The following is a 26,573-nucleotide window of genomic DNA, read 5'->3' as shown; positions in this document are numbered from 1 at the left end:
TGAAACTCAACTTCTTATATACTGAAAACTCTTGAATATTCATAAACCTTTGACAAACTGAACTAAACTAGAACTCATACACATACAACTGTAGCTCATCATGGCAGAATGCACCATCAGTGTTTTAAACATGCATACACTCTTCACACAAGTATCTGCTAAAAAGAGGTTTCCTTAATAATTTAGGTAAATATCTGCATGTTAAATGGAATGTATAATACCTTGGACAATGTGATAATGGCAACAGTTACATATATATATAAAAACTGAAGCACTTCATTTAACCTGTATCCACCTTTTATACTTTGCTGCATATTCCATGAGTACCCCCTCCCCTCCTCAAATAGTCTATGCTATATTATGAAAGTGATCACCATTTAGTGTGGTATGCACATGGCATTTTATCACATTCTATGATTCAATGCCCAAAACAATCAACAAAAAGCAATATGTAATGCATTTTGAGAAATAAAACCTATGTTGAGAGTCTAGGGGAACATGTAGAGACCAAAAAAATATATATTACAAACATAAGACATTTACATGTACATTCGCAAATTATTTTTCCCTAAAGCTGACATTTAATGCTTTTAAAGTATTAATTTAGGAATTTAAAAGTTAAAACACACAACCCATGATACTTTTCCTGATCATACTCACAAACTTTTACACAACTTAACACATCACTAGAAAGAAGACCATCATTATTTTCTACATTACCTCTACTCTAGCACAGTATCAAACACAAGACACAAGCTAATTACAACAGCCTAATGATTTCGGTCTTCTTTCTCTCTCATTTGCCTGTACAGATTATCTCCCTTTACACAGTCTTCTGTCTATCACATGGTCTGCTCTCTTGGGTATGCACTAAAATTGATGTTCCAATAAATCTGCTAGGATATTTGGTACAGGGGGTTTGCTAGCACGTATTGTTAACCTGTACATCTGTAAAATGCAACAAAACCCATGGCTTCAAAAATTGAATCTATGAACAACAAAATGCATGCATTTTGGGGTCAACTCAGATTAAATGGTACATGTATTTGGCATGATCAGAATATTTTAAGCATAAATACTGAACAGACTTTTATAGACCCATATAACATAAAGAATCGGCTGTAGCAAAATGCTTTATGTGTACTTTAAATAGCAGACTTCATATTTTAGGCTTTGTGCCAAAGACGCTCTAACATGAAGCCAACTATTTAAAGTACACTTACAGTACAACAATGTGCTAATTCATGAATATATTTAATAAATCGTTAATAAATATAATACATAGCGCAGCCTTATGTAGCGTTAATTCACGATTACGTTAACAACTCAATACCCAGTGATTGCGCTAAATTTTGAATTTGAATTATCAATTTATGTACACATACAGTAGTCTAGGCATTAACTGAGCAAACAATCCATTACCTGGGCAGCTTTATTTGGTTCTAGTCGAATGAGACAGCCAATCTGGGCTGATCTGGTGTGAATAATTCCAGCAGCTACATAGTTTTCTGGGTTAGGGTCGATTCCTTCCAAGACACTCACTCCAAATCCCAAGATCTATTACAAATGTGTAAAAAATCAGACATCTGATATGGAATTATTGCAATAATATATCTACATCACATTTGCAAACACTATGAATGAAAATAAACTCAGAAAATGACTGATATGACTATAAAAGCACAGTCTGTATGCTTACTTTAGTCTTGTTCTGTTCAGAGTCTATTGGAAATTTGGCTTTAAACACTTTCTGACATTCTTGATTAGGCCTACAAAGAGAAGCACAACATCTTTTCATTTTAAATATCCAAGTGTCCACTTTGTATCAGAGAAGAAAATGACAAATGAAGTTCAGTTATACAACCTGTTAGATTTATTTGACATTCAACCTACTGTGAAAGGGCCTTCCATCTGGAGAAAAATGTGGCAGAATCCATTTCAACGGGCTCCGAAAATTTGCTACACATTACTGGAAGCTTTAGTTTCAATTTCTGAGAATTACCATTACACCTAAAACACATACATAGTTTCCTATAACCTGCTTCAGATTCTAATACAAGTATTTATGTATAAAACACTCAGGTACAACAATTTACACAAAACAGAGTCTGTTTTGAGGAAGAGTGCCCCCTTTACTTACGTGAAGGAGATAGCCAGAACAGGAGCCTCTGCAAACTCGGTAATACATTCAATATTGATAACCTGTTGGACCTGAGCTCCACTATCTATCGTGGTATCTACAGGCTTTTGTGTACATGTGATCTGTAAACTGCTGTTAAGGCATCTACTTACATGTATCTAAAATCATTCAATAAGAAACTTTGTTTTCCCTTGACTTTAAACACAAAATTATTAATACAGGTACTTAATTCCTAAAAATTCTATGTACTTAGTACATTTTCTCAATCTTACATCTGATGACAACCTTTGCTGAAGAATGATCACAATGAAAAACTGATTCCAATGTTTTCATGAATATTATAGAAAACTCATGATAATTATTTACTTTATCAAGAGTTGAGATATGTGTACATATATTGTACATGTATTTGGAAGTAAATTAACTTCAGTATGATTACTCTGATATGCCTTCCTCAAGTTATTTGCCCACTTAACAAGGATATCCAAAACACATTGGGAGGGGTATATACAGATCACTCCAGAAATATTAAAGCATTTTGGGGGGTCAAAAAGACAATTTTGAACTTGAAATAACCATTAACACTCCATGCCATTTTGGATCTTACCGAGATGCATCATTTCATGAAGTTTCATGATGAATTGATGTAAAATAAGAGAGTTCTAGGCTTTTTTTGAGAAAGTGTGACTCCTTCCCAATAGAAATGGCTGAACAGACTGTGGACCAAGTCATACCTATGTGTCTGTAATTTTAGACAGTCTGAATGATCACTTTTGAACTCATTCCTGTTTCTGTTTTTCTATAAGGACTGTATCAGATGAATATTTTTGTTCCTTGTAGATAACTTCTATGTAAAGGATATGAGAACCAAGCTCTCCTGGACATTGTGTGTCTACACTAAATCCACTGAACTGAAATGAGGTTTTGTTGCCGTAGAATATCCCCAGTCTCCCAAGGTTCTGTCGGTATTCAGACTTCACTCCAATTTGTAGAAGGTCATTTTCAAATAATACTCCATTATTTTTACAAATAAATCTGGAAAAAATAAGCAAATTTGCTTTATTCTGTAATACATGTATCATCTTACTTAAAACAAGAGGCCCAAGGGCCTTAACGGTCACCTGAGTATAATACAACGATTCAGAACTTAAATACACTGACAGATGAAGCTTTGTTGCCCTAAAGCAAGAGAAGTAGGAAGATCAGGATCAACAAAATAATTAGTCTAGTATTCAGTATCAACTCATAAATTAAGTTCTAATCTGTCCCCCACTTAACACTATCATCATTCAGACGATTAACAAACTATTAGTGCTTCTATACTATTTTTAAACTCATATTAAGACCTCTAGCATTGACCTCTCTTATGGTCTTTGAAGAACTTTTAATAAGATGAGTTATTTTTGTCTCATTTTTATTTATCTATTACTTACAGGTCTACCTGATTATTAAAACTAAGAAAATACTTTTTGAATTATATGATAAACATTCTTGCATAATTATCTTATTCTATTAACCTTTCAAATACACTATTAACAGTGATTAATTATCAAAGGTGAATGGAAAAGGGGAATAACTTCTCTCAGTAGAATACAAATAAATAGAGCCCTGCCCAGGACTAGAATGCTTAGACAAATGGTCCAGATGTTCAAAAATCTGGTAGAAATACATTTACTTATATCATTTAAACTTTTACTCAGTTTTCTTCCGATATACCCAGAAGCAGAGAAGAATTTCACAGGTACAATGCATTTTCACTACAGATTCAACAAAGCCTTACCCTAACACCAGAACCCAAGACCAAGGGTCAAGAAATTTACAAATTTGGAAGAGTTACCCTCATCATCATAACTATGGACTTCAAAGAATTAACACTTTTCCACTATATTATCAAAAGCCCCCCCCCCCCCCCCCTCGTTATGCCAGAACCCCTGACCCTAGGACCACAAGATTTAACAAGAGGCCCAAGGGCCTTAACGGTCACCTGAGTACAACAATTTAGATGATCCATAAACTGATAAATGAAGCTTTGTTGCCCAATAGCAAGGAAAACAGTATGATGAAGATCAACAAAATAACTGTTCAAGTATCTTTCTATCTGTTCCCTATTTATCACTATTACCATGCAGACTTTTAACAAAATGTCTATATTATTACCTCTCACATTGGCCTCACTTGGCCTTTGATGAACATTTAAAAAGATAAGTTATTTTTGTTTCATTTTTATTCATCTATTATTTCCAAGTCTACCTGATTATTAAAACTATGAAAGTACTTTTTGTATTATACAATAAATGTTATTGCATAATTCTCTTATTTTATTAACCTTTCAAATACATTATCTACAGTGATTAAATATCAAAGGTGAATGGCAAACAAGGGGAATAACTTCACTCAGTAGAATACAAATTAATAGAGCCCTGGCCATTACCAGAACACTTGACTAAATCAGAGCTCCAGATAAGGTGCGTATTTGCAGAAATATGCATTGATTTTTTCAAAATACGCATTAAAAATTAAAACGGGGCGTACAATTATGCATTAGCAATCATAAATAAGCAGTACACTACGAAACTACTGCGTACATGTGCGACGGATTGAATGATACATGTGAATGGAGGTCAGCTCAGTGTTCGAATTTTTATCAAAAGGAAATTTTGATTTATAAGCGTATTCGGAATAACATAGGCCGATTTCCAGTTTGAGAGAAAGATTTGAATATGAAATACTCGTATTTCGTCTGAAAATATCACGGATTTCCACTGTTCCTTTATCACTGTTTATTAAACAGTTCTTATATAGTTACCATTTTCTGTAGCAATAATATCATCTAAAGTCCGCCGACAACGTTTATTAATTTATGAAAATAAATGCTTTTTTGCTAGCGCCACGCGACTTTAAATGCAAACGGGGAGTAATTCTTAAACTTTTACCTCGATCCATGCCAACAATTTATATAACAAAACCTAATATATTTCATTAACCTAATTGATAAATGCAGAAACTGTCCTTTTTTTACATTCCTCTTTCAAAAACGCTTATTTCGATAATAAGTTAAAAATCACATTGGATGTCAAAAGAGCAATAGATTCACAAAATACTCCGAGATTATTTTGCTGAAAAGCAAAATCTGCATTGATTTGAAAATCAGAGAGTAAATACACTTTGAGGTAAAAAATTATCTGGAGCTCTGCTAAATGGTCAAGATGTTTAAAATTCTGGTAAAAATACCTTGCTTATTAAAACGTTTACTCTGTTTGCTTCCAATATGCCCAGGAGCAGAGGAGATTTTCAAAGAAATAATGCATTTTCACTATTTAACACAGCCCTACCCTAACACCAGAACCCATGACCTAGGGTCACGGAAATTTACAAATTTGGAAGAGGTACCCTCATCATCAAAACTATGCAATTAGTTGAAGATTTTCAAAGAATTCACACACTTTCACTATATAATCAAATAGAGCCCCCTCCACCCCCCCCCCCCTCCTCTGAGAAACAACAGAAATCCTGGGACCACAAGTTTTAAAAATTTTGTAAAAGCATCCTTGCTCATCATAACTATACACTTGTTTCTTTGCTTTAAAACCAGGAGTAGAAAAAAATATTTTGAAAGAAATTATGAATTTTCACTATATAATCAATAGAGCCCCCCCCCCCTTTCACCAGAACCCCTGACCCAGGGGCCATGAAATTCACAATTTTGGAAGAGGCAGCCATGCTCATCATAACTATGTACTTAGTTAGTATATTTCATACCCAGGAGCAGAGAAGAAGATTTTCAAAGATTTAACGCACTTTCACTATATAATCAATAGAGCCCAGCCCTAACACCAGAACCCCTGACCCAGGGGCCATGAAATTCATAATTTTGGAAGAGGCAGCTATGCTCATTATAACTATGTACTTAGTAAGTTTATTTCATACCCAGGAGCAGAGAAGAAGATTTTCAAAGATTTAATGCATTTTCACTATATAATCAATAAAGCCCCCCCCCCCTTCACCAGAACCCCTGACCCTGGGGCCATGAAATTCACAATCTTTGTAGAGGCACTCTTGCTCATCATAACTATGTACTTACTAAGTTTATTTCATACCCAGGAGCAGAGAAGAAGATTTTCAAAGATTTAATGCATTTTCACTATATAATCAATAAAGCCCCGCCCTAACACCAGAACCCCTGACCCAGGGTCCATGAAATTCACAATTTTGGAAGAGGCAGCCATGCTTATCATAACTATGTACTTAGTTACTTTATTTAATACCCAGGAGCAGAGAAGAAGATTTTCAAAGAAATAATGCATTTTCACTATATAATCAATAGAGCCCCGCCCTTACACCAGAACCCCTGACCCTGGGGCCATGAAATTCACAATTTTGGAAGAGGCACTCTTGCTCTTCATAACTATGTACTTAGTTACTTTATTTAATACCCAGGAGCACAGAAGAAGATTTTCAAAGAATTACTGCATTTTCACTATATAATCAATAGATCCCCGCCCTTACACCAGAACCCCTGACCCTGGGGCCATGAATTTTAAAATTTTGGAAGAGGCACTCTTGTTCTTCTTAACTATGTACTTAGTTACTTTATTTAATACCCAGGAGCAGAGAAGAAGATTTTCAAAGAAATAATGCATTTTCACTATATGATCTATATAGCCCCACCCTGGGGCCAGAACCCCTGACCCTTGGGCCATGAAATTCATAATTTTTGAAAAGGCATCCTTATCCATCATAACCATGCACTTAGTTTGTTTATATAATACCCAGGAGCAGAGAAGAAGATTTTCAAAGAATTAATGCATTTTCACTATATAATCAATAGAGCCTGCCCTAACACCAGAACCCCTGACCCTGGGGCCATGAATTTCACAATTTAGGAAGAGGCACTCTTGCTCTTCATAACTATGTATTTAGTTACTTTATTTAATACCCAGAAGCAGAGGAGATGATTTTCAAAGAAATAATGCACTTTCACTTTATGATCCATATAGCCCCACCCTGGGGCCAGAACCCCTGACCCTGGGGCCATGAATTTCACAATTTCGGAAGAGGCACTCTTGCTCATCATAACTATGTACTTAGTTACTTTATTTAATACCCAGGAGCACAGAAGAAGATTTTCAAAGAATTAATGCATTTTCACTATATAATCAATAGAGCCCCACCCTAACACCAGAACCCCTGACCCCGGGGCCATGAAATTCACAATTTTGGAAGAGGCACTCTTGCTCTTCATAACTATGTACTTAGTTACTTTATTTAATACCCAGGAGCAGAGAAGAAGATTTTCAAAGAAATAATGCACTTTCACTATATGATCTATATAGCCCCACCCTGGGGCCAGAACCCCTGACCCTGGGGCCATGAATTTCACAATTTTGGTAGAGGGCTCAATGCTTATTACAATGATGCCAACAGTTTGACTGCTGGATGTCCAGGAGTAGAGAAGAAGATTTTTAAAGATTGCATTATTTTTGGTGGTTTTAGCCCCACCCCTCAGGCCCCAGGGGGGCAGGGACCATGAAATGCACAATTTTTGTTCCCCTTCACCCATAGATGCTATATGCCAAATTTGGTTGAAATTGGTTAAGCGGTTTCAGAGAAGAAGCTAAAAATGTTCAAATGTTAACACACGATGCACGCCGACGGACGAGAACGGATAGCAATAGGTCACCTGAGTGACTCAGGTGACCTAAAGAGAGCACTGTAAAATTAAATCTGTGATGTAATTACATGACACACATGACAGTTTAACATCATATCATTTAGAGAAATCTATTTTTAGTATAGCCTAGACTGTATGAAACCATAGTATTGAAATCTGTTACATGCTAATTACAATCCTATGTAGCAATTTTATCATCATACTCTTAAAACTAAAAGAAACTGTTGTTCTAAATAGCCAGAATTGATCTGACTTATGGTTGAGTCAAGGATAAAGTCTACAAATTTACACAGAAAAAAGACAATCAACTTATAGATAAATAATGAAATAAAGGACATTTTACCCAGCAACTGCAACAGTCAAGATACGAATCTTTTTTTATAGACATACTCAATGATAACTTCCTCAAACATTTCTCTGTAAACCACAAATGCCTTACTTTTTAAAGCTGTCTTCAGCCCCAACTGTCAGACCGTTCTCATCCACTCCATTGGTAGATGGACCTGAACCCACTGTGTCAAAAACATCAACCAGGAAACTTCCTGCTGAGGGACCCGTCTGTGTGGGGGCAGGGGAATTCAGACCAAGCAGGTCATCCGAGGCCGTACTGGGATTGGACACTGTAGACAGCTGTAATACAGAAAAAATATCTGTATAAGAATTAAAATTAATGTTTTCACTTATTAAAATAAAAATATTCAAATGATGGGTTTTTTCCTGAATTGATGTGATTATTCACGTATCCTGAATATTTCTTCAAAAATTGCCAAAAGATGATGCTATTTTTCAATATTTTGTATACAGCACAACCTCTGATCCAAAATGTGCAAATATATAATGAAAGAACTGCTTATAAAGATTATAAATCATATTTTAATTTTTGGATCAAGGGGTGTGCTCACATCTTAATTCTTTGCTGAAGGTTCTTAAATACACGTTTTCTGCAAAATTCAAGAATGTTGCAATTTCACACAACCCGTTTATCAATACCTGGGCTATTTACAGGAAACTTTGTTATACAAACTTAAAGCACTAAGTCTCTACTTTACATTGATGTTGAAAATGGGACATAGGGTTATTGTCAATAAATTGGTATATCCACAGGGCCATTTTATGCATAAAGTGAACCTAGCTCTTTTCAGACAAATCCACACAAGTCTCCAAGAACAGGTCTGGACAAAATCACGTCTACAGACAGACGGACAGCTAGACAGACATTCTGATTCCAATATACCCCTCTAGATTTTGTTTGTGGGGGGTATAATATTAACTCACGGGAGGAGGTGTGGGGGTGGCATGGGTGTTGACACTGTTGCTCATCTGTGCCTGGGGCATTGGTTGTTTTGGCTCCTTGTTCTCTGTTTGTTCTGTCACTGTGGGTTTCTTCTTTTTCAATTTGGCCAAAATTGATGATTCTCTCTCTGGGAATGGTGGCATTTCTTCCAAAACTGTTGCCTACAATAATTAATAGCAATAGGAGCATGATGTCCCCAACAATTTTAACCTTGGTGTTATCTGTTGTCTGAATGTTACGTACATGCACAATGCTTATTTCCTATGGTGTTTAAAAAAATGCTATTGCATCTCATATACGTTCAATGAAATATAGCTATAATTGATATAGAGATAGATATTTACCAAAACATCAGTTGAGGCAACTGTGCTTAACTGTAGATATTCCACACTTCTCTGTTGTAATTCAACATCTGAATTACGAAGATTATTGTCACTTTTTAAAACCTGAAATGAAAACAGATTGCAAGTAGGCAAAATATAAAATGCCGAAAGAATACAATTTTTATTAGAAATATTTTTATTTCATTCTAGCCTTTAGAGTAAAAACTTGGGATGACTTCCTATAGGAGACAAAATGGGCAAATCTGAAAGGCATACTTACATCTTGAATGGTTGATTTAATCTCAGGAAACAGGTTGACAAACTTGATGTATGTAGACAGTAGTAATCCACGGGTTGCAGGACCACACAGGTGGTATTTAGAATGTAACAGCTGGAACTGGACAAGTGGACTGTCAAAACAGAAATTAAAACTGGAAAACTGATCACACAGGTGGTGCTTGTAATATAACAGCTGGAACTAGACATATGGACTATCAATACAGAAAATAGAGGTAAAAACTGACCACACTGGTAGTACTTAATAGAATGTATTAGCTATAACTAGACAAGTGGACTGTAGGACAAAAGAGAATTTGAGAAATGACAAAGTCATAAAATGCCCTGTAGTGTTATCTCGACCTTTTAGCAGACATCTCAGAATCTGCTTTTTATAATATACATGTACATGTTGTGAATATGAAATCTCCACCTTAAGACATACCCATTTTATGGCACATAGAAATGTGTTGATTGGAAAATTAATTATCATACTAATACATGTACAGTGAACCTTCAGATATCCGGATGCCAGATATCCGGACGCTTCAGTTTCCGGACGATGTTTCACGGGAACGGAATTTTTTAATGTTATTTTGTCTCGTTTATCCGGAATTCCGCGTTCTGTATCCGGACGGTCTTTTTTCACCACAAAATGAATTTTTACGTTACATTTTGGTTCATTTATCCGGACGGTCCTTTTGTAATTGGTATGTCAACTCTGCTAAAATTTCCTAATAAGGGTATTAATTGTTGTAAAAACACTTGCCTGGCTGTTTGTTTTAAAAGATGATCACCTGCGACCTGTTATCAATGGCTTGCGGCAAGGTTAATTATAGGACAATAGGTATGCACGAAACTCTCGCTTCTCAAACATGTATTTGATACGTATTAATTAAGGAAAATAATTTTATAAGTCTATAATTTTTCGTAGTCGGCAAATATATTTCTTTTACTGTTAGAATACAGTAGTAACATGGTTTTATGTATTGCTACATATAGACATGACATCGAAGTTTTTTTTATGCACAGTATTTTGTCCGCAAATCAGATTCTGTGATTTGATGACATTTATAAAATCACTTTCATTATTACAAAATCGTTAATTAATGCGATCTTGCTTGGGATGATAATGATAAGCATACGTATATATGTGCAGTTAATTTCACATTTAATAATAGGCCTATAGCATTGATGGGCGTTCATATTAAATAAGACTCGTGCGAAAGTTTTTTTCTCTACCAGTTCTACAGACACTTGGCTAGGAGAAGTTGATTCATAGACACTGGGAAGTAGAAATAATTAATGTTTTCACATAAACGACGTTTCAACCAATGACAATGTACTTTTTTATTTTATTTAAACAAGTACTGAGTACTGATGTATATTAAAGTATATAAACAATAAAACAAATTTACTATTGCCAATGATATAACATGCCATATGAATAAAATCAAGGCAATTCAGGTATCCGGACGCTTCACATATCCGGACAAATTGACTGGGAACCAAAGCGTCCGTATAAATGAGGCTCCACTGTATATCAACTGACCTAGATCTAGGATCCCCTGCAATAAGATTGCCAAACTCCCCTAGTATGTATCCTCCGACTTTGACCATGTTCTCATGACAAGCTGGGGCCTGCAGAGCCTGAACAAAAAAAACAAAACTCAGTATCAATAATTCAGTTTACAGATTAAGCAAATGATTGAATTCATGTATGTGGCACAATGGAGGGCTGATATCCCTATGACCTACCTCGAACACAGTCTTCGCTGCATACCCTTGTACATCATCCCTATTTATCACAATCTGTATGACTCGGTACCAGACCTATTCATGATTGAGAACACAGTTATTATACATCATCTAAGTTATCTTCACATTTTTACAAAAAAATATTGTCTGGTATCATTAATAAAGTACATGTACATACATGTAGTAAGTATGGTTAGTTAAGAATACATTTTATTTTACCACTGCTTTTAATGTCTTAGTGAAAGGCAAGTCACAGTGTTTTTTATCTTAAGTTGCTTTCCAGCATGTTAACAACATCACACCCACCTCTTCACTGACGTAATCTCCAGAGATGCGGATCAGATTCAGTATGACGTCCACGTACCAAGTGTAGTCCACTGCATACTTCTCTGCCAGAATAGCCACCTTCAGCACCTATTCAAAAAAAACATAATGATTTCAGAAATGCAATGAATGTACAACAACATTTCTTTAAAATCTTCAAAATTTCATATTACATAGTACCTTTATTTCAATAAATTCCAAGTACTGGTATTAGAAATGTGCAAGTACCAGACAATTTTATAAATAGATATAATTGTTAACATTTTCTTTTCTTCTACTCATCATTGTACTTAAAGTAATTGTATTTATTCCATTACTTCTTCCTCAAATCAATTCCATGCCAGTGTTATTTTCATGTTTCATTTGGCTTTAAGATAGTGAAAGTACATGTACACCTGTTTAAAGTCCTATTTTTTGTTCTGAGAGATCAATTGTATCTCAACATTAGCATCACTCCAATATAGTAATTACTGCTGCAGAGAATCTATTGATTATAAAAAATTTAATTGTTGTGTGTAGAGCATAAGCATACCATTTCCTCTCGTATTGAGTAGTCAGCAGTTTCTAAATATTCCAACATTTCCCCTACAATTTCTTCTGCATTTGTTCTGTCACACATGGCATATAGAAGGTCCACTGCCCTCTGTCTCACACTGACATCTCGCTCAGTCTAAAATAGGTATACCCAAGTGTTTACAATCACATCAAAAATCAACTAAACCAACAATTTACATTGTTCTAGCATTTGTAATAGTATTTGGTTCTTAAATATTGTCAATGTATCATGTCAATAAAGAAAAGGGTTAGTATTAAAAAACATTATTTCTTTTATGTACATGTAATTGCAATACTTTTCACAACTGATCCTTTATTCTTTCAGTTGGGAATTAATATCAAAAAAGTGGCTAAGTGGAGGAATACTTTAATGTAAAATAAAGACAGTCAAATTGTACGTCTTTCTTCTACTCACATCTATGAACTATTATAATTTAAAAATTCAGATTTCTGAAAAAAAGCACTACAATATTCAATAAACTTTTCATTTGGGAATGTTTACCTTAATTTTAGGAAAACAAATGTCAATTTTCCATTAGGATTGTATCTTTTTACTGTACCCACATGCTAAGGTATAAATTGTACACTTTGCCTGTCTTTGGACCTACCTTTAATGAATTAACTACAGTTTCTTGGTGTTTTTTCACTGCCTCGTGTGAAAACTCAGATGTTGCTAACAAACACATGCTTTCCAAGGCCAAGTATCTGTTACAAAAGGAATGGTATTATTCATCAATACTTTATCTGCATAAATGCAGAGTTTCTGTGGTTATCAAATAAGTTTTTGAACCATTTCAATAAAGAAAAGTCAAATAAACATGCCTTTCATTAATACTTATTTTTTTAATTTTTAACATGTTAATTATAACAATGTACATAAATTCTAACCAAGACCTTTGTCTAAACTTCGTTAAAAAAAATCTTTCTCGGAAGTAAACAATCTAACAAGTAATTGCATGCAAAGAACTGCATTTTCTGCTTTCAGTGCTATACCTTAGATTAGTTTCCCTGTGCTGTAGAAATTGGCCAAGTTGGTTACAGGCCCTGACTAGAAGGTTAGGATCACTGTCCATATGAATAATTAGGTTAATTGCTTCATTAAGTACCGCATTTTTGGCATTACCATGCTGGATCTTTTTAGATTTGGGAGGTTCCTGTGCTTTATTTAATATAGTTTCTAAGCACTCTGTTAACCTTGTCCTCACGGCTGGGTCCTCTACAGTAACAATGTTAAAAAACATATTATATTCATAAATTGATCCAGACTTTTGCCTATCATTTTCAATTTTGCAATAAATTTTTTTTTACAAATCAACTTTTATAAGATGTCTGACCTGGAGGAGGATAATTCTGTAGCAATCTTAAGAGTTTGACAGATAACCAAGGAGCTGGTACAAAGTAATAGGTGTAATCCTGAAGGTCTGTGTATGAAGCTGTCACAATCTGAAAATTAGGTCAGAATCCATATTACTATCTTAATGGAAATTGTATTTCATTAGGTTGTAGCACTGAAAAAGATAACAGAAATTATTGCTTATGTACTTTGGTTTAAATATCATACAGTATAATATGTCCAAACTGGATGATTCTTAAAAAAAAATCTATGTAAATGGACAATATCCAAAATGAAGGCAGAGGAAAATATATGAGTTATTGCCCTTAATTTACTATTTTTTTGTATGGTCTTCTCCTTATCATTTGTGAATTCTTTAGTAAAACTCAACTGATTAAGTTGCAGCAAAATTTACATATTTTTTTTTTTAAATGCTTTGCAACCAACAAGCATGTACATGTACATTCATTAAGTAAGTTATCAAATTCCATCTGCTTTCAGACAGTGATTTATACAGATAACACAATTCTTATAGATGTATAGATGTGTCAAGTCTAAAAATACCAAAGAGCATTCAAAATAAGAACCATTTACATGGTATCAAATAAAAGATATAAATTTAAATGCTTCACATATATTGAAAATAAAAAAAAACAAAGGGGGAAGGGAGTGTAATAAATGTACTGTTGAATTGATAATGCTAATGCTTATTTCCATTTATCTACACTCACACTGAGGCAATCAAAAAGTATGTGATACTTCATTTTGAGGATCAAATGGACAAATTCCAGATTACTCAGAGACCAGTTTGGACATATTATACTGTGTATGTCAAATTTACTTGGAAGGTTGTACATGTGCCTGTGACATTTAATATCTGTCAAGAAAATCAATATACCGTATTTGGCCGAATATAATACGCATTGGTGTAAAATACGCACCCCCCTTTTTGAGCCTGAAACTGGGGGAAAAAATGCAGTTCCGTTGTATTATACGCAGCAGAAAATTTTACCGAGCGGTATTCTGAACTTTTGAAAATCGCGGTAATTTGCTATGAAAATCGGCGCGGAGATAAAGTGCCGAAAATTTACAGAACACGATATTTTATTCAAATGCATTATTTCTTAATCTTGACTTTCCATATTGCGGCAATCTGGAGGAAATTATTTCTTTTAACAAAGCACAAGATAATGTTGCATTAAAGTATTAACAGAGTTTATTATTAAAATTTTTTTTTAGCAAACGGTGATATTGAAATTATACGTCGCCGTATTCTAACTATTCTTTGTGGAAATAATTTTATTTCAACAAAGCACGAGATATTGTTGCAAGTTTAACAGTTGTCATATTTATTTTTAGTTTAAGGTAATCATGTTGAAAATTATGTAAATTTAACTGGGCAAGCGATATTGTAACATCAAAGTATTCAAAGACTACGATTTTCCTCTTTTGAACTTGAAATTAATTAAATAAATAGCTGATGTTATAAAAATAAAATCAAAATTTAACAAGCGTATAAAGTGTAGTTATCAACACACCTCCGAAGCTGTGAAAAATGATGTACAAAGGTGGGATATATGTCTTCATACATCGAGGTAATCTTCGTGGATATCTTATTTTCTACAGAGCACGAGTAAATGATAACACTTAAGTTTCAACATACTTCATATTTCCTTTTTTAACTCTCAAACATTTTAACACGAGGCCGATATAAGATGTAAAATTACATTTAACAAGCGTTTAACTGTTTAATGTGTCGTAATCAACACACACTTATACATACGAAAGATCATAAACCAACCCCCGATTTTGAACAAAGAAAATAATCAAAGCCATTAATAAGGGCAGTAAATAATCAGTGCTCTAACTGTAAAAACAATGCTTTGGAGTCGGTAAACAATTGAATTGCCTGGAGGGGTGTTGAGGGGTAATTATCAAGTGACAAGCGCACGTGTTCACAAGATTGGCTTCCATTCATTGGGACGTATAGAGGGGTGTTTATGTTGAAATGAATTTTCACTGAGTTATTTAAAACCTAAAATAAAATTTTATTTTATTGTATTTCATTATAAAATGACTTATTACTTTTTTGATCGAGTGTCTGACTGATAAGGTACATGTGTACTATGATTACGGAAGCACGTGGCAAAGGAATGTGTGAACATCTATAAATAACATCGTTAATGGCGGCCTACACGGAGACGAAGAACATGCAGCTCAAATTAATTTTAACTTGCTTTTAAATTTAATTTAACTATCAAAAGGTTATAAATATAACATTTTTAACAAATCTACATTCAAATAATAACTTTCCGAAGTTTTAAATATGGCGATAAACAGCAAGAAATTGCACAAGTATCTAGGTAATACTACGGTATGTGCGTATGATAGCCGTGTTTCACATGAAAGAAAAACCTATCAAAATCCCATTGTGGTGTAAAATACGCACCCCTTTCTCACAGAAAATTATTTTGGGAAAAAAGTGCGTATTATATTCAGCCAAATACGGTAGTAGGTATCAAATAAACCAACATAGTCCTCTGAATAAGTGACAATTACCCTACTGAGGCGGGACACTGCTAGTGAAACACATCCCTTGTATTCCTCTGGGTTCTTCTTCACCAGAGCTTCAATTAAACTTGCTGCTGATGTGACTACTCCTAGGTGCTGGTCATTTAGTAGGTGAATGACTCTTGATGACCACTCTCCAATCTGAATGTATTCTGGTGACGTCCGCAGTAATCGAAGCAAAGTTAGAGCTGCACTCTGTTTGACAGAATCAATTGTTTCACTGCAACAAACACAAAACATTTATCTTAGAGCTGGAAAAACAAAGCTAAGTCAAGATCAATGTAGATTCCTTATCATAAAACAAAATCACATATTTCTATAAGGTCCTTTGAGATATCTCTGGTTAAATTTTTTCTTAAATGTAGGCAGTTGAACAGACATTGTTCCAAAACATTTGAGATCTATGTACATTTTCAACACATACAAGTAATTTAAGACTATAGTTCTCTAAGTCATGTACACATTTTCCTTACCCTGTCACCAGAAGTTTGGGGATTTCGTTGCCCAGGCCCTCGGCCATTTCCTTACTCCCAATGTTCGCTGTGCATTGAAGGGCCAGATTAACATGGACAGGGTTTGGACTTGCCAAGTCGTTTTTAATGGACTTAATGACGAGCTTTATCAGATCATTATTGGCACTAATCATCACAGAAATGAACAGGTATCCCTGATAAATACAACAGTATCTTATATGAACCTACATAGTTAAATATATGTATAACAATGAGAATTTACATGTATGCATGATGGATGAAATAAATATTGTTTTGAAGTAATATTTCTTTTCTCAGATTAGATTAATTTTTCTTCATTTTCTCTTTATACAAAACTGTAACTAATATCTGTTTATCAAGTTATATTGCAGCTTAATTATCTTAATACTACACAGAATTTCTCAAAATCACTGTCTGAGCAGTAGAGCTCTTAAACTGCTTTTTTCAGTTTTTTGCACTTTATCAGTAAAATAAGTGAATTATCAGTAGACAACTGATGCACATCTCTGTGTCCCTGTATATCAGTAGACTTACGATCTGTTTTTCTGTGTATCTATTGGAGCTAAGAAGATTTACAGCCTCCATATATCCAAAGTCTATATCATGACCCAAAAGGAAGATAAAGAGAAGTTTACAAACATACTTCTTCTTGTGGTAGCCATCTAGAGTCTTGTCACCTGTGTAATAATAACAACATTATCAAAAGCTGGCTTCACGTTTCCAAAATCCATTTATATAATTAACATCTTAGAAAAAATTTAAAACTGCATTTTAGAATTTGTATTTTAAGATCAATGGAATTTAACTTCATCCTCTAATTACAAAACAATTCTTTTTCTTAAAGTGATCAGTTTTAGAAATCTTTAACCTTTAAAATATTTTATAAAATATCCCTGGCTGACTTTTTTTTTTTACCTTTGAACTTTGACCTGATATTGGCAAGCTCCTTGTTTATTCTTTTGATTTCAGCCTCTTTACTTTTGCCTGCAAAAATCAGAATGACACAATGAACAGAATCTATTAGAGTAAAGAGTTGTTTGAGTGTCATAAGTACCTCATTAACAGGGCACTACAGACCAAACCACAACATTTTGATGCTAGTAAGCTACATAGAAACACTTTAATTGATGCCCTTGTCAACATAATTGATAAGTACATCAAGATAAAAGCTACTAAAATTTCTTTCTATGTCTGTATTATAACATCATATCTTTCTTTTTTTTCTACTAGCATTCTCTTTAAGGCTTAAAAAAATCTTATAATGCAAAATTGGAAATTTATAAATTGATCCTCAATATAAACAAAATTCAAATGCAAGGAATGGATCAAGGATTGCTTCATTTATTTTTTTTAATTATCTTACAAGCAACCATGGGATCTTTCAACTGTTCATACAGCAATAAGATGCAAAAATCAACCTTGATCATGTTTATATAGCTTATTTCCTTATAACAGGATTTTGACCCTGACCTGGTTTTACCTTGAATTCATATAATGTCAATCAAATGTAATATGTCAACAAACAATAACTCTGAACAAATATTATATGCTTTTCATTTTCAGCAAGGAAATAAATCTTTTAAATTCAAGGTTTAAGTCTACCCTCAATTTCAATGATATATTCTATAATTTTACCCAAAAAAAGACAACTTTGATGCCAGCACTTAGCTTGTTGGACTTAAATTCAGAGTCTGGATTCAATGTAACACATGATATTACTTGAACAATAAGTACTGAAGAACGTTAAGAACAAGGCTTCTCAAAAAGCTTTTATAATGACTATTATTCTCTACAATGTAAGTTGCATGCAGCATCAGGGCTCGACATTAACTTTTTTTCCTACTTGTCCATTCGGACAAGTGACCAAGACATTTACTTGTCTGAACTTCAACTTCACTTGTCCGATTTTTTTTCCAATAAAGATCTAATACTGTCAGTTGGAAAACTAAATAAAATCCATTACATGTGTGTGATGTTATTTATAAATACAACAAACACTTAAAACAAAATTTTATCTAGACTTTCTGTCCTGACAACAACATCAATCTTCAGAAACTGAACATAAATTCGTAAGTTCCATGCCTTTGAGTATGCATTAAGTGAACTTCGATCCCGATCGAGTGTGAACTCAATTACATGGAGAACCATATCAGGATCAAAGTTCGATTTTTATGTACTGTTTCCGTATCTAAAGTACCGGTAAACTTTCAAGTCATTCTTTAATTATTTGGAGACTTCTTTATAGTAAAATGCACTTGTCCAATCGGACAAGTGCTCAGCAATATCCACTTGTCCGTAATTTTTTTTCATTGGTACCGGACAAGCAGACAAGCGTTAATGTCGAGCCCTGAGCATCTAAGTATGTCTTCTTCAGCAAATATGTCAAGATTGGTCATTTTGGGCCATATAATCACTTGGAAATGGACCTCCTTAAGAAACTTTAAATTTGATCTCTTATGCACAGTAAAGAGGTTAGGGGCAATATATGAAACTTCTTTCTAATTCTAGCATACATTTTTTCCTTTCCTGTAGAACATTAATACTCCTATCATACAAATTAATTATAATGAAAATCAACAAACTTAAACAATGAACCCATTACAAGAGATACAACACAAATAACTATATTTGATTTCTGCACAAAAAGGCATTCATTTGAAATGAGAAAATTCTGTCATGCAGTAATGGTTTCTCGTGATCAATTAGATCCTAAATATCTAATATTAATAAATCTGAGCTCTACAATCCCGAGAATCAATACACAGTTATAGCACTGGATCTCGACTCTGTCCCTATGGCGAGATCAATAGGACTGCCTCAGTCATACAATCAATGTAGACGACCAGCTTACCTTACATCCAGCAATCAAACTAAACACAATATAAGCATGATAAGACTTAACTTAATTTGTTTTCATCACTTAAAACACTCCATGGGATTGCTACTAATCTGAAGACTTAAGATATTTATTTTCAAGAAGAATCTATTTAACTTTTCTTTAATACAGATGTGTATGAGTTCAATAGCTCAAGATTTTACTAATAATGATTTGTAACCTTCGGCATGAATCATTCTTAATTGTTAATTTTAGAATAGAAATCAATTAACTGCCTAAAGTACTTTTATGTATAGTGTTCCACATCAAGTATTTATAAAGAGAAAATGTTTCCATAATGTCATAAGACTTGCTGAACAACCACTTTTTGTAACCACTTTGATTTTATTAAATTTTATTACTTTATGAGTGGGAGACATCAAATTGTAACATATATCACAATATGCTAATGTTCCTTGTTTGTTAGCCTATCATATGTGCATAACATTTACATTTTTATCTTATCTACAACCGTATTAGGGTCACCAAGAAAATTATTACACAGTTTGCTTTCTTAACTGAGAACATATTGAAATTTATCCAACTTCTTTTTTATACACATGACACAGGACATGATATGCATAATAATCATAATTATTTTTCTTGATGTCTTAATAACCATTGTGTGAGGATGAGCACCTGTTACATCACCTGATCAATATCTGATGCTGTATACAGAATAGAAAGCTATCATCATCTGATTAATTATTTACCTGGCACTCATAGACAGGTAAATGCAGACAATGTCCTTTACATGTGAAGGAGATTCAAATGTTGTAATCATTACCTTCTCCTTACTTTTAAGACTTGATTAATTAATTTGGTCTCTGCAGTATTATAGTTTAATTAATTTGGTCTCAGCAATATTATATTTTACTTTGAAAGACTGAAAAAAAATGGTTCACATACATTTCAATACTCCATTATTTAGCTGAAAATCAAAACAGAAAAAGCACTGCAAAAGATTTATCTATCACTTAATAATTTTTAATTTAGTAAATTTTAAAATAAAAACTTCATTCTATTATTTTAAGAGTCATATATTACAACTCAAGCTGAACCAGTGATATTTGAGAATATTCCACATAATACACACATGAAATGGAAAATATCAAAAAGTTTACCAATACATGTACCACATTCCGATGAGCCAGTTGGCTTAAGGAAATAAAGAAACTTGAAACCACATACAGATTATTCAATGATCTGATTATCATATTGATCCTTATTAACTGTTGACACTTTGCTCAAATGATGCTACACCCTTCTACATGACAATTTTCAAACTGTGTTAGAAACTATCACGCTATATACTATAGTCACACCTCTCTCATGTTTCATAGTAATTGTTACACCTGAAGTATTTACAAATCTGTTACCAATTTTATATTTAACATTTCAACTAAGACTTATGGTCCTTTTTTAAAACATGATTTACTAAGCATTCCAAGGGTGTAATTATTCTGTGTAGAAATAAATGGATTGATTTTCAACATTTCATCTTTGAATCTCTTCTTTGCTATTCTTAATTAAGCATTATATTGTATTTATAAAGTCACTGTCATTTTTGTGTTTATTTTACTGCAAAGTTAAGTGCATTTATAAAAGAGTCTTTCCTCCCTGACTGGAAGATAATCTATACAATTTGTTGCCAAGATGACTCTCACTCCCTTAGTTCTAAAGACAAGTCTAAATTATCTCCCTTACTTTAGTTACAGTTCTGGATGTTGGAGATATGTTACTTAAAGTTACGGATGTCAGAGATGCAATCTAATTAAAATTAAATGTAGCGGATTCGGAACACCTACTTTTAATTAGAGTGGTCAACAGTCTGCATATCTTTATCTCTTCCTTATTGGTACGGAGAGTCATTAGTGAGTCACAGTAACTGCTCTGGTTTTAAGACAATAGACTTAAGACAAAATTTCAAATCAATATAACTTTTTAAATAACTTTTGAAAATCAAACAAAATTTTCATGGTTTGTTCATGTTTAAATAATGCTCAAACCTGCAAATTTTTAAATACATATCTGAAATAAATATCAAGTTACTAAAAATCAAAATTCTGACTTTAATAAGTCTATTCTCAGTTTATGGTCTTGAAGCCTTATGTCCGAGATGAAGACCAACATTCCCCACATTATCTCCCCTATTGGTATGGAGAGTCATTACTTACAATAACGGATGTCGAAGATGAAGACCCCATATGTTATCTCCCCTACTGATATGGAGAGTTATAACTTACAATTACGGATGTCGGATATGAAGACCAACATTCCCCACATTATCTCCCCTATTGGTATGGAGACTCATTACTTACAATTACGGATGTCGGAGATGAAGACCAACAGTCCCCGCATGTTATCCCCCTTCACAGCAGGCATGATGCCTTGTTATATGGACCTGGAAAAAATAATGTAAAATGCATAATTTATTCATCTTATGTTTAATACACAAATCTTTACCTTACAAAAATTTGTGTTAGCTTGTATGGAATAAATAAACTGCTCTAAATATGAAAGATACAGTCTTAATTTAATTGGAATTCCAATTTGGGATTTGTTTAAAATCTCCAACTTATAGACTCTAAACCTTTCAACAAGTATGTCTATGTTTCCTAGGTTAAGTTTCATATAACTATGCACTCAGATTTTCCTTATGGCAACATGGTGTTTGGTCAGAGTCACACTGACTGTTGAGTGCCAATGAAATTGTCATCTGCTATTTTCATGAAAATGAGGAAATATTTTCCCTGTATTCTATTGAAAATAATGAAAAGAATACAGTATAGAATGTATCATGGCCTTCAAAGATCCATTAATGAATAATGTATAGACACAAGAAGTTTCCTCCAAAACAGCAAGATGAAAATGATAATTTTTGTACAGAGTGAATAAAAAGACAATTTCATGTAAATATTCAAATTTACTCAATATCCTGATCATTGATCAGGTAGAAATTGTCAGGGATTGTAGCTTACACAAAGCTTTAGATTCTGGATGATTAGAGTTCAAGCTCAGCTCTATTTTCACAATGGCATTTTTTCTTTCATTTAGCATGTTTAGTGAAACCAAAAATGACATTCTAACAATAAGTTACCAAATGAAACCTGCACTTATAATACTATTTTTATGTCAAATATTGATCATTAGAACATGTTGCTTTGGGTTAATTGTTTCTGAATCAGAATGTCCTTTAGCTCCTGCTATCCTAAATTCAGGACTGAGAGTCCTAAAAGGGCCATCTTGCCCTATTCCCACTTCTTGGGAAGTTAATGGATTGTTACATGTTTATATATCATGATATACATGATATATGGCACATACAATAGACAAAATAAACTCTGGTTATTAGCAAAAACAACACATTACTAATTTTTTTGTAGATACCTATATTACATCTTTATATAATTGATTGTATAGGGGTATATTTTTTTTGCATAAATCAGGGAGACTGTAGAAACAACAACAAAATCTGCAATGCAGCATACTCCCACACCTCAACAGGTCCAGCACAATCTCTTGATTAAGCTATATAGCTTGAAATAGCTATATAGCTTCATTAAGCTATTCAAAATAGCTTGATAAAGCTATTTATATGCAGGTTTTCACAAAAGTGTTATTTGTACAAAATAGACAAAAAGTCGCAAGTATTTGACTATTCATATATGTAATATGGGTTATCAAATCAACAACCCAAATCAAAGATAGTTCTAACATTGCAGCATTTGAATACTTTTAAGCAAAAGATGAATTTCCATTGTTTGGGTAACTGTACACTACCTTGTGTGCGTTGAGGCATTGATAAGTATGATTGCTTCTCATTGTACTGAATTATTACCAATCATCTTGTTGACCATAATTGGCCTCCTTTATAATTTCATTGAAGAAGTAACTGTATCAATTGCTTTATATAGCCCCAAAACTTTTAGAACTTTGAGTACAAAGTCTCTTAAGGAGACGCAATTTGATGAGTGATTTTTACATGCATTATTTTCATAAGAGTTCAAGGTTGAATATCATCACTGCACCAAGGTGCGACTTTTCGTGCATACTTGGAAAATAACACATTTGAGAAAAAAGTTTAATAAAATAGCTAAATCAAGCTATTCTGAATAGCTTAATAAAGCTATATAGCTAAATCAAGCTATATAGCTTAATCAAGAGATTGTGCTGGACCTGCTCAATTACCAAAATTCATTTCATTTTTAAAATTTCTCCAAGAAAAAGACATCATTTTCTATGACACCTGTATTGAATCTGTAGATATTTCTGACGATAATCAAAATCAAATGTATGATTTTGGTATAAGGTGCGAAACATAGCATTTCTGATCCACGCCGGGGGTGTCACTTCCTGTCTGTAAACAGACTTTTACTTCGGACTGCCAAAGAGCTTCTCGTTAAGCACAAAACTGCGGAAGGAAGTTGAATAAAACTATCTTTTCCTTCAATCTTCAACACAACTTTACTTCAAAAACGCTCACTAAAGTGAATGCAATGAATGAAAATGAACTTATCAACAATTTATTTTAAATGTTGTAGTGTAAATTACTCTCGCTTTTGATCGAATGCAATATTATAAAACCAAACAGACTCATTATTGTGTACTTTCGTATTACCTTATCCTGATAATCTATCGATGCTATAATCACAAATCACATAAAAATACGAATATGTTATTTCGGGAGGTGGGTCATCGGCGAGAAAATAGTCGCCATTTGCAAATTCGTGAATGAGGTCACGACACCCACTTCCAGTTGCTGTCGATATTTTCTGTTGATCGAGCCCGACTAAAATGAATTCAACACGAATTTTTTCCCCATTTTTTTCAGACAAGAACTCAGTAAGTTCTTTTATTCCTTTTAATGAAGTATGTCGGGATAATTATTACTAAATAATATTGTAAATTACAGAACGTAGTGCTCAGGGACATTTAGGCAAATATTAATATGTGTATGTATAATTATATGTTAATGTATTTTAATATCGACAACTTCTTTAGTACTAGGATTAAAACAATGCGTGAGCATGAACATAAAAATGTTAGCGTCGAATTTTATAAAGAATTTTAATGATAACAGTTTTTTTAATGCATCATGCAAACATATTCAAGTATATTTTTAACTTCGATCACATTTTCGAAGATATGCAAAATAACTCAACATGTCACATTAAAGTAAATTTAACTTAATAAGTACATATTGTAATTTTAAAATCATTATTGAATATCAGTTTCGTCGCCAGGTTTCTGGAAAGGACGGTGTGAGGGAGGGTCTAGGAGGGACGCCCCTTTTCTGAGTCAGAATTTTTAAAATATAAAAATGGATACATTTACACGTATTTTCTTGGATTCTGCATGGTGTTTTTTTTTTTTTCAATCATTTGTTCACATATTGCATTCAGTGAATAAATCGAGTTCTTCCCAGTTTCGACTGCCTTAAATATTCTGGCCTCCATATAAGTAAAGCAAAGCATAAAATTATAAATATCCTATCTTTCTTGAATACGATCTATATTTGGCTAACCTTTTCCTTGTTCAGTTTAGAGTTAGAATTAATCAGAGAACTATGATGACATATATATTTTTTGAGATATGTTGTCCTGTATTATGCACGATCTAGCAGGGGGGGGGGGGGGTTGAAGTGTGAGTGAAATGATAAACAGAGTAAAATGATAAACAGAGTAATGAAAAAAAGTTACTCGTCCTTACCCCCCCCCCTCCACCACCACCACTAACCACCCAACCCCGCCCCATCCCACCCCCGAAATTGGTTGTCCAGGTTGGGACAGGTTGTTTACGGTTTTTGTGTGTGTGTGAAAAAATTTCCGAGTCGTTCGACATGTGTCTGAAACTAATAGTATATATAGAACATATAATACTTCATGCATCTCAAATTGTTCTCCTAACTTAATGACGAAATGATAAATATCCTCTATACTAGAGGGATAGATCTATATCTATTTATATATTTATCATTTGGTCATTTACGAAATTAGACGGGGACCACCTATGGTTTTATGCTTTTTAATTAGTTCTGCTTTATGGTGGCATATTTCTATTTGCCTAAATGTCCCTATATAAGCACTACGCTCTGTAATTTACCCGTCGCGAAACATAAAAGAAAGAGGTTTCTAGGATTGAATTTTTAAGGACTGTCGGGTACAAATTTGGTGCCAGAACAAGTAATACGTTCTGGCACAAAATTTATTTTCGAAGGCGGCTGTATAGTAACTTTCATGCAGACCTATACATGTAGTACATTTTATTATAATGGGATGTATATTAGAGTTTGTGTAACATGTGTGCAATGTTATCTTGCATGTCAACATAAATAAGTCGCATCTAGTCACATGTGAGCGATAATTGATAAATTTGGAACATTTTGCAAATTCTTAATTGATTACATTTTTTGTACATCTATGTCAACTTAGTTATGTTGCAAGTCAAACTTTGCATGTTGACATAATCTATAGAAAAATAAATTGCATGGAGGGGACAGAAGCTAGTAATGCCACCATACTACTTAGATACGTTGAATTAAACTTTCCAGTTTTGGTATACTTATATTCGATGTAATCATTATTTGAAGAGAAAAGTAGATGAGATATAAGGCGTAGACATGTACGTCTTGGGATTTTTCCGATACGCAGGTAGCACAGGCACTTGTTTCGGTAATAAATTTTTAACCCATAGTATGATAATAACACAAGGTATCTAACTCCGAATTACACGGAGTACCCCCCTCCCTCAGAATCGCACTCATTTACACTTTCAGAGGAAATACACTAACAAACTGTTTATACCTATGTTTTCTACGATAATTTATCTACACAACCATATATGGCATGCTTGTCTTTATTTTCTTTAGTCTCCGTAAACAGCGTCAAAACTCTGCTCGCCGTGTGGAAAAGTCGAATTCAACCATGAAATGGTATGTGCTAATCCCGCACAGAGAA

At 33.6% G+C, this 26,573-nt stretch overlaps 1 protein-coding gene across 1 annotated transcript; it reads right to left on the bottom strand.

The window, feature by feature from the left end:
• Nucleotides 1-24,372, bottom strand: LOC133189536 (AP-2 complex subunit alpha-2-like). Its single transcript, XM_061324892.1, has 23 exons — nt 24,236-24,372; nt 21,936-22,018; nt 17,655-17,723; nt 17,274-17,416; nt 16,719-16,912; nt 16,234-16,465; nt 13,676-13,784; nt 13,335-13,557; nt 12,950-13,046; nt 12,319-12,456; nt 11,769-11,876; nt 11,463-11,537; nt 11,257-11,354; nt 9,709-9,838; nt 9,450-9,551; nt 9,087-9,266; nt 8,251-8,441; nt 3,003-3,175; nt 2,141-2,264; nt 1,894-2,010; nt 1,700-1,769; nt 1,423-1,557; nt 1-948 (listed from the first exon to the last, which is right to left on the bottom strand). The coding sequence occupies exons 2-23, from the start codon at nt 21,997-21,999 to the stop codon at nt 871-873; spliced, it is 2,850 nt and encodes a 949-aa protein (XP_061180876.1). The 5' UTR covers nt 22,000-22,018; nt 24,236-24,372; the 3' UTR covers nt 1-870.
• Between the last annotated feature and the right edge of the window lie 2,201 nt (nt 24,373-26,573).

Source organism: Saccostrea echinata, unplaced genomic scaffold (assembly GCF_033153115.1).
Source record: "Saccostrea echinata isolate AGI-Se365-2 ecotype Australia unplaced genomic scaffold, CSIRO_AGI_Sech_v1 ptg000019l, whole genome shotgun sequence".
Lineage (NCBI taxonomy): Eukaryota > Metazoa > Mollusca > Bivalvia > Ostreida > Ostreidae > Saccostrea > Saccostrea echinata.
Note: the sequence above shows the minus strand (reverse complement) of the source record. Positions and strands in the feature narration are given on the sequence as shown.

Bases quoted from the DNA above. Each gene is read 5' to 3' on its own strand.
- LOC133189536 (XM_061324892.1), bottom strand. From the start codon at position 21,999: ATGCCTGCTGTGAAGGGGGATAACATGCGGGGACTGTTGGTCTTCATC. The intron at 16,466-16,718 runs GTAAGGAAAATG...TGTTTGTTGCAG, and splicing joins CCCAAACTTCTGGTGACAGG to TGAAACAATTGATTCTGTCA. The intron at 11,355-11,462 runs GTAGGTCATAGG...TTTTTTGTTCAG, and splicing joins CAGCGAAGACTGTGTTCGAG to GCTCTGCAGGCCCCAGCTTG.